This window comes from Wyeomyia smithii, chromosome 2, assembly GCF_029784165.1.
Source record: "Wyeomyia smithii strain HCP4-BCI-WySm-NY-G18 chromosome 2, ASM2978416v1, whole genome shotgun sequence".
In the NCBI taxonomy this organism is placed as follows: domain Eukaryota; kingdom Metazoa; phylum Arthropoda; class Insecta; order Diptera; family Culicidae; genus Wyeomyia; species Wyeomyia smithii.
Window position 1 is genome coordinate 263642881 of NC_073695.1, and position 14122 is coordinate 263657002.

At 41.6% G+C, this 14122-nt stretch overlaps 1 protein-coding gene across 9 annotated transcripts in view; it reads right to left on the reverse strand.

Annotated features, from left to right (window-relative positions):
- Positions 1 to 14122, reverse strand: part of LOC129724144 (uncharacterized) — a 292991-nt gene that overhangs the window by 116120 nt on the left and 162749 nt on the right. For 8 of the 9 annotated variants that reach the window (XM_055678799.1, XM_055678801.1, XM_055678795.1 and 5 more), the window contains exons 7-11: positions 12107 to 12471; positions 1164 to 1299; positions 877 to 1061; positions 640 to 811; positions 446 to 562 (exon numbers count right to left, since the gene is read on the reverse strand). In XM_055678799.1, the coding sequence (XP_055534774.1) occupies positions 446 to 562; positions 640 to 811; positions 877 to 1061; positions 1164 to 1299; positions 12107 to 12471 (975 nt within the window). The remainder of the gene's footprint in view (positions 1 to 445; positions 563 to 639; positions 812 to 876; positions 1062 to 1163; positions 1300 to 12106; positions 12472 to 14122) is intronic. The other variant, XM_055678798.1, reaches the window with a different exon arrangement.

Consider the following 14122-nt stretch of genomic DNA (forward strand, 5'->3'; position numbering starts at 1 on the left):
AGTTTCGTTTGCTCATATCGCCGGAAACTAGTTAATACCGGCCCACACGCCACCCTTATCCGGTTTGTTTTAGTCAGCAAAGCACGCCTATTGTATACCTCGCCGCTCATATTTCAACTCAGCTTGGCGTTTTTTTCTTCACTTCACATGTTTTTGGGTGGCTGAGAAAAGGATACTCGGTGGGAAAAGAATTCTACACAAACAGTGCCGTAAAACGAAACGATACAACCCAAGACGCCCAATTGTCTGCACCCACTGTTGGCGCCCAGCTCCTGCGAAGGAGTCTACCCGATGCGGACACTAAGTCCCCGACAGTGGCTACACACCCCAACCAGAGACTCGCAATGGTGTCTTGTTAATTTTGATTTATGTAACTGTTTTCCGACTGCGTGACGCGGGGTTTACTTCGTAAGCAGTGATATGGGTAAATAGGAAAAATACTCACCCTATGCCTATCTAGTGGATCACCGTAAATGTCTCTCCCTCTCCTATATACAAGTTCGTCATATCGCGTTCTATCTTCAGGAAAAATTAGTTCTCTTATTTCTGTTACTAAGGTATGCTGTGGAAGAACAAATAGAAAGCAAAGAAATAATTAATCGCTAGGAAGAATGTCAATCGGACACCAAAATAACTCACCTTCTCGGGTGTATCTAACATTTCTAATAAAACAGATACGAAGGCCTCTATGGTCATTCCTCTAGCACCATATTCCGCTATATAATACGATAAGTTAGCAAAATGATGACGAGGTAATAAGGATCTGGCTTTTTCTTCTACCATCGCTGACACCGGACATTTCCGGCGGGTTCTGTGGGAAAGCGGAAATCCCAGGTTAAGAGATATCGAAACTGATAAGGAAGCTAGGATGCTTACCTCACTCCGGTCGGACTGTAGGCGTCCCACGGTTCTGGCTCAACGGTGGTACACGAGTGTGGCACTTTCCCGACGTCCCGCACCAGCAGCGACATCCGTTTGTGGAACTTGAATTGACTAACGGCCTCGTCATGGGTCACATCCATGAATGATTGATTGTTCACCTCCAGGATTTGATCTCCGACCTGAACGAAACGAAAGAGAGAAGGAAGGAAGGAAGGAAGGTTCAGCAATCTATCAGAAGCTCCTACCGGGGGGGGGGCGGGTCCGTAAACGTCATCACTTACCATCAGTCCGGCCCGGTCCGCAACACTATCCTTGTCGACGCCGGTAATAAAAATACCCAGCCCGTACTCCACACCTCCCCGAATCATCAGCCCCAGGGACTGGCCGGGCTCTATCACTAGGTCAACACGCCGAACTCTGCCGGGCAATGCGGGTGCGGAAAAGAAACACACAGAAACAAGCACAGAACGTGGGTTAATGGGCCAAATACAGGTGAGATAACGTTGTAAATTTACATTTGCACTGCAACTGTGTACCGAGGCGCTGGAATACGCTGTTGGAGCATTTGCATGCCGAGTGACCGGTCGACTAACTTTAAGGGGTTTTGATTGCAATGAAACTTTGCACACATTTTTGGCTAGTAAAACTGAGTATTTTCCATGAGTAAATTTTAAAACAAGTATTTGTCAAATATGCACTGAGAAAACCTAGTTTTGAAACATTTTTGATTGAACGAGTTACATTTTTTTCACGTTTTAAGCTTAAAGTTTCAACGCATTTTTTTTTAATTTCCACCTTTTGTAAATGATAATCGTACTTCAATGATTCTAGTCATCATTTAAATGCATAAAGTGCAAAGTCATTAACTTTCTAACAGCATCCGTTTTCGAGAAATTTAGAATATAAAGATTCCCAAGAGGCGATTAAAACAAAATAATATGGGGTACCGCGTAGTTGCCAGTTAAACTCCGCCTTCGACGGTTCTCTTTAATTTGAGTTTAGCCTGTACGAATAGACTTAAATTATTGAGAACTGGAGCAGAGAGTCCAAAAGGAGGATGATTGTAATTGCTCTTAACCATGGCTGTTACGTGAAAACCTAATGGTCAAACTCCTAAGCCAAGGCGTAATGCGAACCGCGCCGAGAGATGAAAGAATAAATGGAGGTTCAACGAATTCCTAGCTGCTAACGGACTGTATCCTGAAAAAAATGAACAAACAAACAAACAACAATAAATTTCAAGCTCGGGCACCGGTAAACCTAACTCTGTCGGAACAAATGGAGCCGACACACCCATGGTGTGCAGCCCCACAAGGCCATATGCAACAGGCGGGACTGAGGAGATGGAAGTGAAGGAGGACTTCAACCTCGACAGCAAACTAATCCTTGGTTCGCCTAGCGGTAAAGAGGAGAGCCTGACGGATGGTCTTCCTGATCTGGAGACGCTGCCGAATGACAAGTCACCTCGTGCTGCTGTCGAACGGCCTCACAATCGCAACGGTAGCGTCTGCAAAAACTGCTAATCTTGAGGAGGTCACGAGCTTAAAACGTCAATCAGTCGATCAGATTAAGCGCTAAGGTGAGGTCGCAAACAAACGACAACCTTCGATTGAGGTGGCTTCGCCAAACACGAACGCTGAAGGTCCGATCAACGAAAAACCTCGGGATCTGGTATGCGCGAGGCCATCCGCACCGCGACAAACATCAGGAACATTCTATAGGGAAATATTGAAGACCACAAGCCTGTCGATCATGTTGGTCGACTATCCTGCTTTCCTATTTACCCTTGAATAGTCAAAAACTGTTCGCAACGCCATTTCCGACTGCCACGAGTCTGAAAACTCATACATCGTTCAGAAGTTTATGCGTTTTCGCAAAAAATATGTGAAAATGGAGCCTCACAATTAAAAATTTCGCCAATAATAGTAAAAGTATAATAATGAAAATGAAATTGAAAAATTGTTATTAGAGGGATACGAGGCATATGAACGCAAGGTATATGGATATTAGGCATAAAATACTGAGAATACAGACGCGAGAGCTGACTAAATAGCTGGGAAGTGCGCACCATCGGTACTGTACGTACCTGTAGGTTTAAAATAGACCCCAGTATGGTCCTTAGCCTTCTGCCTAGCAAGTCCTATTCTGACCTCCCCGTAGTGCCGACTGGGATACTAATAACTTTCCCGTGCCAACGTAGCCTTCCAAACAGAGCTGATACGATGGTCCACCAGTGGAACAGGGGAGATGCCCAACAAGCCGCCCCATGAAAATTAAAAAGTTACGAACGCTAGAAGAGAACAAACAACCCGGAACAATTGGCAAAGACCATAGCGACGGAAACGGACTTTGAATTGGAAGCCCGTTATGCTTTCAGATAGGATGTCCTGAGACGAGTTTCATTCACGCAGCTTCGGGCACTACAGGAATTTTACTGGACAATACAGAAAGGGTGGAGAAGCGGCTACCTTTCACCAAAGCTGTGGCACTATCAACGAGCTAGAAACCGGTTTTGTAGTACTGGGTAGGATGCGTCAACGCGTAATCGGTGGTACTGAGGAACTGATTTTTAAAGGCCGTTTTTTCAACTTCGGCACCATAAACAACGTTCTAATCGACAGAAGATTGTTCTCAGATATCATCAACGATCGCACATACCACCGTTCGAACATAGATTTGGACCACTATCTAGTTTCAGTATGCATTCGCCCAGAACTTTCGACGATGAATCGCACGCGTTAAAGTCGTACGCCGCGACCTGACATCGAACAACCACCGGATCCCATTGCCGCCCAGGGAAGCAGTTCTACCAACGGAAGAGCAACATGGCGCAGGCTCTCCTGAAGATGGCTGGAGCGATATACAATCTGCCATAAGTTGCACGGCTATACGACTGGTTCAACGGCAAAGGAAAACAGTTAGTAGAGGAAAACATGCAGCACTGGCGAGCGCGAATGTGGAACAGGAAGAACTCCTCCTTCGAAGGAAAAGGCGCTAACAGGAGAAAAAACACTAAATTAACGACCCCCGTAATACCTGGAAGAAAATCTCCTGAAGAGCGAGTGTGAGGCGATCGGTAGGTGGAAACAGTACTACGATGATCATTCCAACGGCGATGTTACAGACAATGGTGGTACGGCTCTCAATTCAGGAGCCCGTGCAGGTGACGAAAGGTTTCCGACCCTAAGCCTCCAGGAGATTGAGAAGGAAATCGGTAGGTTGGAAAACAACAAAGCCGCTGTGCTGGATGATTGTCAGGATTTGGGATAGTAGCAAAGTATACTCTTCTAACTTTTATGACGCCGCCTTTTACCTATTTCAAAGGAGTTCGCGGGAACCAGGGACCAGATTTATGCGACAAGTACTCCAGAACCACCGCCTATCAAATCGACTCCAAAGCAGCGTATGACGCAATCGAACGAGATCAGAAGCTATGCCAAATTATGCACGAAAACGGTTTCCTGAACAAACTTACGCGACTGGTCAAAGTGACGATTTTCGCTCTCTAGTCTTTTCGAACCTCGAAAAGAGGTGCAGCAAAGCTATGGGCTTTCATGTCTGCTGTTCAACATTGTCATGGTGAAGAGCGGGAATATACACCTTCGCATCCGACATTGACATTATGGCACGCAACTTTGGGATATTGATGGAAACGTACAGCAGACTTAAAGCAGAGGCCAATCGGGTCGGAGTAGTCACAAACACGTCGAAGACAAACTACATGAGAAATAGAGGCTCGAGGGACAACTCTGTTGCTATTGATTGAAGATGAGGGACCCATGTCACAACGAATGAACCACGAGTTGCACCAGTTGCTCGGGGAGCCTTCTATAGTCCATACGGCTAAAATCGGAAGGCTGCGGTGGGCTGGGCATTTCGTAAGAATGTCGGATGAGATCCCATGTATCGCATACAACGACATTGGCTTTTAGATACAGCAAAGGCCACACAGGCCTCCGTCTGATTGGTAAGGTAAGGTATGATAATGCAAAGCTAACTCCAGTATCACGTATTCCTTCCTTTGTATATCGGAATTGAAAAGTGGAAATAAGAAAATAAAAATCAACGACCATTTCAGATTTGGCTTGAAATTTAGGAAATTTTTCACGTAAAATCCAAACTTTGATGCCAATTGGACTACCTATTAGGGTGGGACAAAAAATAAATGTTAGCTCCCATGCACTTTTCGTGTTCCTTATGGGTCCCATAACAACTGTGTAACTTTTCAGATCGATCGGTGAAACGCCCGATTTGCGCCCGATTTTTAAAGTTTCCATACGATTTTATATGGGAAAATCCACTATTTCAAAAGTTATTCTCTATAAATGTCCAGTTGCCTTCTAAAAATATATGGATACAAGATATTTGTAGGAAATTTTCCTTGGAAAAACTCTTCTGAAGACCGTAAGGCGCTACGATGCTTGTAGAAACAGCTATTCACCCCAAACTGATTGAATGTCTGGCGAACGGCTCACCATAGAAATTTTCCAGCAACACTGCTACAGCATGCTGCTATTGCAAACTTGCTTAAGTATGAGAAATAATTTCGCGTGGAATTAATTTTCAAAGTGTAACTCACGACCCGTTTATTAACGGACCGGCGCCAACGGCTTTACTTCCTCATGCGATGGAAGGCGTGATCCCAGAGATTTTTCGCCTCATAAAATCTCCCGATGTCGGCTAGGATTGAATCTAGACCAGTTGGGTTGGTTGTGAGTGGATCACGCCACCTCACAACCATCGACATCTATGTCGGCGGTAGGATTCGAACCCAGGCGTCGAGCGTGGTTGGCGGAGACGTTACCAACCACACTAGGCCCTCGCTCTAGCGCCTTGCGTTCTTCAGAAGAGTTTTTCCCAGAAAAATTTCCTATAAATATCATGTATTGATATATTTTTAGGAGCCAACTGGACATCTGTATAGAAAAAGTTTTGAAAAAGTGGTTTTTCCCATATAAAATCGTATGGAAGCTTTAAAAATCAGGCGCAAATCGGGCGTTTCACCGATCGATCTGAAAAGTTGCACAGTTGTTATAGGACCCATAAGGAACACGAAAAGTGCATGGGAGCGAAAAAATAACACCATCGCTTTTTTCTCATATAACCGTGTCCCAGTCTTCTACCCATCCGGGGGACCCTTTCGAAAACCCTTCTTTTCCTTCAATTAGTCAAGAAATCCAAAAAGTATCACTTTCGAGCGTAAGCGTTGCTAACTATGTTATTTTCGTATTTGTAATATCATGGAACTGCTATAATTATGGACATTTTGAGTGATTCAATCACACAAGAAACTGAGAAAACATATAAAATTTGACCGGAAGTGTTGCCAGTTGTTTCAATATCCACAACAAAATATTTCTTTTTATATTTTGCTATATTTGCAGTTGTTTTCCATGTTTGTTGGAAATAATTTTCTATCACCCAGGCTTGAAAACGGTTTACACTTTCATTTGATTTCACTTCCTATGTGCATTTTGCTAGTTCCCATAGCTTTTCCTAGTAAGTATAGAACTACCTTCTCCTCTCACACAAAGAACAGATGGTCAATTGACACTCGCGCGTCGAAGAAATGCACACTCTCATTTTTTTGGTAATGTAATTTTGGTCTATTTCTGTCTACTTCGTTCTATTCATGTGAAAAAATATTATTACAAGATCCATGATAATAATAATTTCCGAATTCTTGCACACAACGTGCATAATTCTCATTTCTAGAAAAATGTCAAAATACGTTTTAGGAAAAAAAGCATCGTGGTGGCGATTACTCGTTTGACACGTTTGTTCAAGAATGTATTCAGACAGCGAGCCCTGCCACCGTCAGGAGAGAAAGAAGACGATAATCGCAATCAATGTGAAAGAGTAGACTATTCAAAATAATAAGGGAAGTAAGCTTGGATTATTACATTTTTTTTTCTGAGTTACATCACTGTATTATGTCAAAATAAAGCTCTTACGTAATACCGTTCCTACTAACACAATACCCTAATTCCTGTAACATCTATGAGGGTAGGATGGGTTTTCTGCACGTTCTTAAAAAAAAAGTTAAACTAACATTTTAAGAACTTTTGCCTGGCGATTGTAAGGATATAGCCAGGTTTTTATTAAAGAACTTTGCAGATCACATAATCTAGATGAAAGCTTGAAGTTTCTTTTTTGTGTTATTGAAGATATCATTCAAAATTCATATGTTTTCTAAGCTGCTACGCTATTTTTCTTTGAATTGCATCATTCAGAATGCCCAGAATCATAAAAATTTTAAACATTTGTAAACTGAAAATATAAGCTTAAGGGGTATATACATTTTTAGTTTTAAAAAAAATCAAATAATAATAAAAAATCTAAAAAATTTTATTGCGTTATCTTAAAGTACAACTTCTTGAGAACAATTTCACAAATTTTCATGAAGATCTGAGTGATAGGAAGAAAGTTAGAGCGATTTAAAGTGCGCCGGCCACGGCCGCATACACACTGAATTTATCTCGGCAAACTTTCCAACAGCTGATCGAGCTCGGCGAAGTTTTGCGACGAACACTCAGCAAATATATCGATATACCGTTTTGTTTGCCAAAGTTCTTGAAAAATCTGCCGAAACTTATAGAATATTTCGCTGAATTTATCAGCTGTTGAGTTCTCGGCAATAAAATCTAAATGTGTAAGCTAAACTTGAAACTTTATATGCGTTTATCTCGGAATGGCGTTTCTCAAAAAATGACTTTGCCGTGTTTACGATTACGGTCAAAACATGTTTTTTTTAAGGTAAAACGTTTTCGTTTGCACTGAAAACAAAATATCTACCAATACACACTTCTAAACTGATAAAAAATATGAGTGTTTTAATTTCTGTTGATCTGCTGGGTCGCTATCGTAAACACCGCAATTCTCTGCAAAGAAGAGGCGTTTCGGGGAAACGGCAATTACTCCACAAATAATTAGTATTTCTTATGAACAAACGTGTTTTTTTGTTGTGATTAACTGAACTTGCAGAAAATTACTACTTTACACGCTTAAAAGGAATCCCAAACGCAAAAAGGTATATAACCCCTCGAGGGGTTATATATCTTTTTAGTTTAAAAAAAAACGAAAAATTTTTTATTGCATTATTTTCAAATACAACGTCTTGAGAACATTTTCACAAATTTTCATAAAGATCTGAGTAATAGGGAGAAAGTAAGAGCGATTTGCAGCGCGCCTCGCCCCGGCCGCATAAGCTAAACTTGAAACTTTACACGCGATTATCTCAGAATAGTGTTTTTCGAAAAATGACTTTGCCGTGATCCTGATTGCGGGAAAACTACTAAGCCGATTTCCTTCATCTTTTTTTTTAAATTTTCGTTATTAAATTCGCCGGTCCTTGAACGATCGCTTTTTGAAGTTACACTTTGCCACAAAAAAATTTTTATTGCAATTTTTAGCGCTCAAAACGTGCATTTTTTTTTTTTGGGAAAAACGTTCCCGTTTGCACTGAAAACAAAATACTCATAAAAGCGATCGTTCAAGGACACGGCACACTTCTAAACTAATGAAATAATATGAGATTTTTGATTTCGGTTGACCCGCTGAGTCTCTATCAGGATCACCGCAAGCCTCTGCAAAAAATAGCATTTCGGGGAAACGGCCATTACTTCAGTAATAATTGGTATATCTCAAAATCAAACGTATTTTTGTGGGGTTGATAAACTGTACCATCAGAAAAATACCACTTTGATGCAATAATAATGCTCTGCACTTAAAAATAAATTCAAACTTCCCTCATTTTTCTCGACCAGAACCCCTTAAGCAAAACATAAAAAAAAAACTTAAAAAAGCTGGAACTCCAGTTTTCGCTCTTAATACCTCCGGATCATAAGTGTTTATCATGTAAAATTTTAACAGAAACGTATTAGAATTGTCAAATTTTAAAACAAAATATACTCATTTGCCAAAAAACACAACTTCATTTTCATATGCGAATAGAACATAGCTGGTAACACTGCAGCTCAAAGGCGATATTTTTTTGGATTTCTTGACTTATTTCTTTAAATTGCAGCCTTCAAAATGTCCATTGATATAAAATACCTGGAGATTTGAAAAAAAAATATAAAAAAGATTGCTCAGGGTACTAAGTTTCTGTCATGCAAATTTTTTTCTTAGAAACACAATGAAATAGTCAAATTTGAAATAAAAATATACTTGATTGCTGAAAATGCAGATGCGATGATTAGTCCAAACGCACCAAAGTAGGATTTTTTAAAGTGCACAATTCCCCTAATTTGAAGCCAAATCTGAGATGGTCGTGATATGAAATGTACACATTTGATTTTATTGAACCATATATAGTTGACACACATAAAATAAAATATGTAAAATGAATTGTTTTCCAAAGAAATTTTAATACTTCGAAAATTTCTAAATGACATCCAAGTTTATGATTAAAATGTTTGAATAATTAACTTAAGCTATTTTGCATGCATGTTACAAATTAGTTCAGGCTTAGAAAACAATTTTGAACAACTTGTCCACAGACAATAATCAAATAAAGATCTAAGTTTTTGGACTCAATTTTCCAAGATTCCAATAACTAGAACAGATACGCCGCTTTTGAGAAACAACGCTCGTGTCTAAAGGGTCTAAAATCCTAGGAAATGATCATGTATTGCCTAGTCGAAACCCATTCCGTACGGATGGAAAGACATTCCCCTTTTACTTGATGGAATTAACAATGTAAAAATTTGTAACTCAATTAAAGAATTAACCCTGATGAATCAATTTTTCTGACATTTCTCTAATGAAATGATAATCAAAATTTAAATACTTATAACCATGGGCGCAACTAAGGAAAATTTCTAGGGGGGGCTAGTTTTCATGTATGTAATTTTAATAAACAGAAAAAGGAGTTTTAATATGCTTATTTAATAACGCTTAAAATAGTGTCGTAACAGCAGAAAAAATCACTTCGGGATAGAATCTCCGAAGATGTACTGAATATCTTGAACACAGCGTCAACGCCAACCTCTTTCAACAACACTCATTTGATATTGAGGAGAGCCAGGTTTGGTAAATGGCTGGGCAGTAACAGCACACCCGTACTAGCTGGAATTAAATAGACCCAGTGTGGTTCAAGGCATAATTCCCCTTTTCCTACCTTTCCACGTGTTACCGACTGTGATACGAGCAACCAAGAAAAAACCGGTGGGAACTTGGTCGTATGCTGACAGGAAAGGGGTTGTTGTTCTCCTTAGAGAGCAGCTTGTCTGAACCCCACAGGCTAGGGGCGGCTCAAACAGCGACTGATCCGGACCGAACGGCTGAACTATGAAATGCGGTGTCTCGCCAGCTACACCTATGGCGGCAGCCCCGTCGCGAGACTAGGCATCGCAGCCCTAGTAAGGCAGCATACTGAAATAAACATACTACGAAGAATCAATTCAAAACTAACCGGAACAATAGGCAATGACCCAGCCGACAAAATAAGGATGACGATTAGAAGCTCGGTACATGTAACAGTAGATCGCTCAACGCCCCGGATGTCGACTGGATTCTGCTGGATCAGCTAGAATCCCGTCACTTCGACATCGTTGCGCTCCAGAAGCTTTGCCTGAAAGGAGAGAAGGTACGGTGGATTTGTGACCGCAAGGCACAGTACCACCAAAGCGGTGGCACAACCAATGAGCTTGGTAGCGGATTTGTAGTGCTGTGCAGGATGCAGAGTCGTGTGATGAAGTGGCAGGCAATCAGCGACAGGTTGTGTTTGTTGAGAATAAAAGGCTGGTTCTACAACTACACTATTCCCAATGTGCACTGCCCTCACGAAGAAAGACCTGATGCAGAAAAAGAAACGTTCTACGCACAGCTGGAGAAAATTTACGATAGCTGCTCGCGTAGAGACATCAAGATCGTCATTGGGGACATGAACGGAAGGAAAGACTTATATAAGCCGGTGATCGGCCCGCACAGCCTGTACAGTACACCGTGACGAACGACAACGGCCAGCTATGCACCAACTTCGCAGCTTCCCACGGGCTGGCAGTCCAAAGTCCCTTCTTTCCTCGACCAACATACAGCAAAACAATTGACCACGTTCTCATCGACGGCCCGTTCTTCACAGACATTACACACGTACGCACTACTTCAATACAAAAAACTACAAAACCCTGATATAACTGGTAGTCCTCTACGGAAGTCCTCTTGGTGTTTTCGAACGGAAGGTGCCTTGGGCTATCTACGGTGGAGTACAAACGGACGACGGATAACGGCGACAGCGCATGAACCATTAGCTTCAAGCGCTGCTTGTAGAGAACCCCATTGCGCACCTGGCGAAAGACAATAGGTTGCGGTGGGCCGGTCACGTCGTAAGGATGCCGGATAACAACCCTGTGAAATCACTTCTCTTCAGCAAACCCTACCGGCACCAGAAACTAAGGGGCGCAGGAACTGGTGAAACACAGCCCAAAACCGAGTAAAATGGCGACAACTTCTTGATACAGCACGAGTTACTACAGCTCTTGTCTGACTGGTAAGATGAGTAAAAGAGCTAGGTTTGAGAAACGATCCTGGGTGCAGAACTAGTTCTTAGCCAATGAATGACGACATCTCAATTTGTGTTGATTTTGATGCTCTGAGAAATAGTATAGAATGTATTTATATTGAATACAATCATTCTCTGGGGAATTCTAGGGGGGGCTGAACACTTTCTAGAGGGAGCTGAAGCCCCCCCTAGCCCCCCCGTAGTTGCGCCCATGATTATAACTATGACTAGTATTAAGTATTTCTTTCTCGCCAAATACGCGTGCAAAGTTTCGTTGAATGTTCGATTAGAATACCGCATATTTTGTGCTGGAAGCACTCTATGCGATTAAGTTTTTCGTGGTTCGATGCTGTTTTACAGCACTATTACCGAGGTACAGTCGCATCCCATATGCGGCGAACTTTTTTTTTTTTTGTATGTTACTGCAGATCCGGTTTGCTCTGAATAGTAAATTACCGCCTGCAGTAGAAGAAAAATTGCACCAACCGGGTTGTGGTAACCTGCGGACTAAAAGTGGCCCAACCGAAATAGATTTAGTGCATAGGGGAATTAATTTCGTACGATACACGAACACGTGCACAGCTGCACTGCTACTTTATTGCGGCTTCAATGAGAATGTTTTAATTTATAAAAACTTGTGGTTAAACTTTTAAAATTTTAATAATTTCCGCCGCAGTTCTTCGTCGTAAAAGTACACTGCAATTGTAATTCTATACTCACCGGTCCCTCCGTTCCGGCCGGCGGCCACCGTACTCGTACGGTGGCGAGGCCGGTCTCCCCTGTCGGTCCATCCAAGAGCAGGTTTGTCGATTCGGTGGTGGCGGATAAACTCCGCCCGAGCCTGTCACTCCACCCGGCATCACGATCGGTCCGACGGTCGATCCGGGGCCAACTCCGACCAGCGAGGCACTCCCGAGTGGATCAGCAACGGCGGCCGCCAACCGACTAGTACTGCCCACCACGCTTGGGGGTGGTCCAAAACCATGCAGCGGGGCGGTTGAGTTAATCATCGAGGATGCTGCCGATGGAGGCGCCCGAACCGTCATGCTGATTTGGCGTGATGATTTCAGGATCTGCACACATCTCTACATTTTAGGTGAGAAGAAAAAGAAAAAGCAAACGTGGCAATAGAAGAGAGCGGAAGTTTTCTAAAACAGGACAGAGAGCGCGCCTCTAGAAGTGAGACATCCGTTAGGGGGAGGGGAAATTACTCTATCGAGAAACAAGCAGCGTGGTTCGAGTTAGCATAAGCAGGCAAGAAAATGGAAACACGGATACAAGCTAATCAAACGGAACGGAAAAAACAGTGTGATTACTAACCCAAAGCGGGGAACAAAGCTACAATAAAAAACAAAGTGCTACACAGTACCAAAAAATGAAATTTACAACTAATACAAATGAAAGCACATAACGATTTCTAGCACATAAAGTGAAAAACATATACAATTTCACACCGTAAATAATGTACAATACAGAATCGTTTTAAGACATGTAAATTTGTACGTTAATTGATATAAACTTAAAGCTTCGAATATAAATATGCATGCAAATTCACAATATATTCATTTACTTTGCATGTGAATATAATGCCACACGGAATATTACGTGGTTTCCGATGCTCCATTTATGTGCATTTAAAGTAATGTAAATTTTCTTTACTGTGTACATATGAAACCGAAACAAGCTCCCCATAAATTTCCCCCATTCCAGCGGTTTTATTTCAGTAATCAAGGTTACCGCCAGATCGGCGTTCAAACCTAACCGTCAAACGTACATTTTCAGCTGATAGTAAGGGAAGCATATAAATCACGCATCCCCCACCGAGAAAAGGCAACCGAAACACAAATAATTCATTAGCTGTAAGTAATTACCATAAAGGTCCGGCAGCAGTCTAGTGACTACTTTATTGGCTGCTGGTATGGCATAGGCACTAGAACCTTGAAAATTGTCGAAAATATAATTTATTCAACTTTTAACACGTCAAGAAACCTCACTAAATAGAAACACCAACATACGACGTGGTTTCAGGTTGTAAATTTGTATATTTCATCGATAAAATTTGTAAAAATTAACAAAAATTATTAAGGAACTTATGATTTGATTAATTTCGACTCGTTGTTCGAATTTATTAATTCCCAATTACTATGTCCCTTTCGGAACATTTCACGTCCAGTGGCTACTTCTGTTTGAATGTTGAAAGTTTTCCTAGATAACAAACCACTCGCAAAGTGTTACAAACTCGTTTAAAACCATTTGGCATCCCTAAAACTTCCAATGCCTTTTAAACTGCTTCCGTAACATGGACAAAAACAAAACTTTCTAATTGCTAATTGAGTCCGTTAGTAAGGATTAACAAGCCGTACAGCAGCAGCAGTTTAGCGGAAACTTTTAGGATTAACAAAAACGCAACAATGTACTACTGCTGCTACAGAAGAGTGGCACAACAAGGAAAAAACCCGGGAGAAATCTACTCGAAGGCAACTAAAGAAGTGCAAAATAAAACGGAAGGAAGCCACCAAGCTGCTGCAGCTTGTGTTCCACTTGTCGAACCATGTTTTTCACCCGGGCGAAGAGAAAAAAAGTTAATCCTGTCTGAGTTCTCCTATCGAAGGCGAAACAAATAAAAAAAATCTACAAGTACATGCAAAAGTTCGTAACAAGTGCTGAGCAACTCTGTGTCACTGTAAATACGCGGAAAAGGGGAGGAGGAAGAATCAGAAAACAGTTTTCCACATG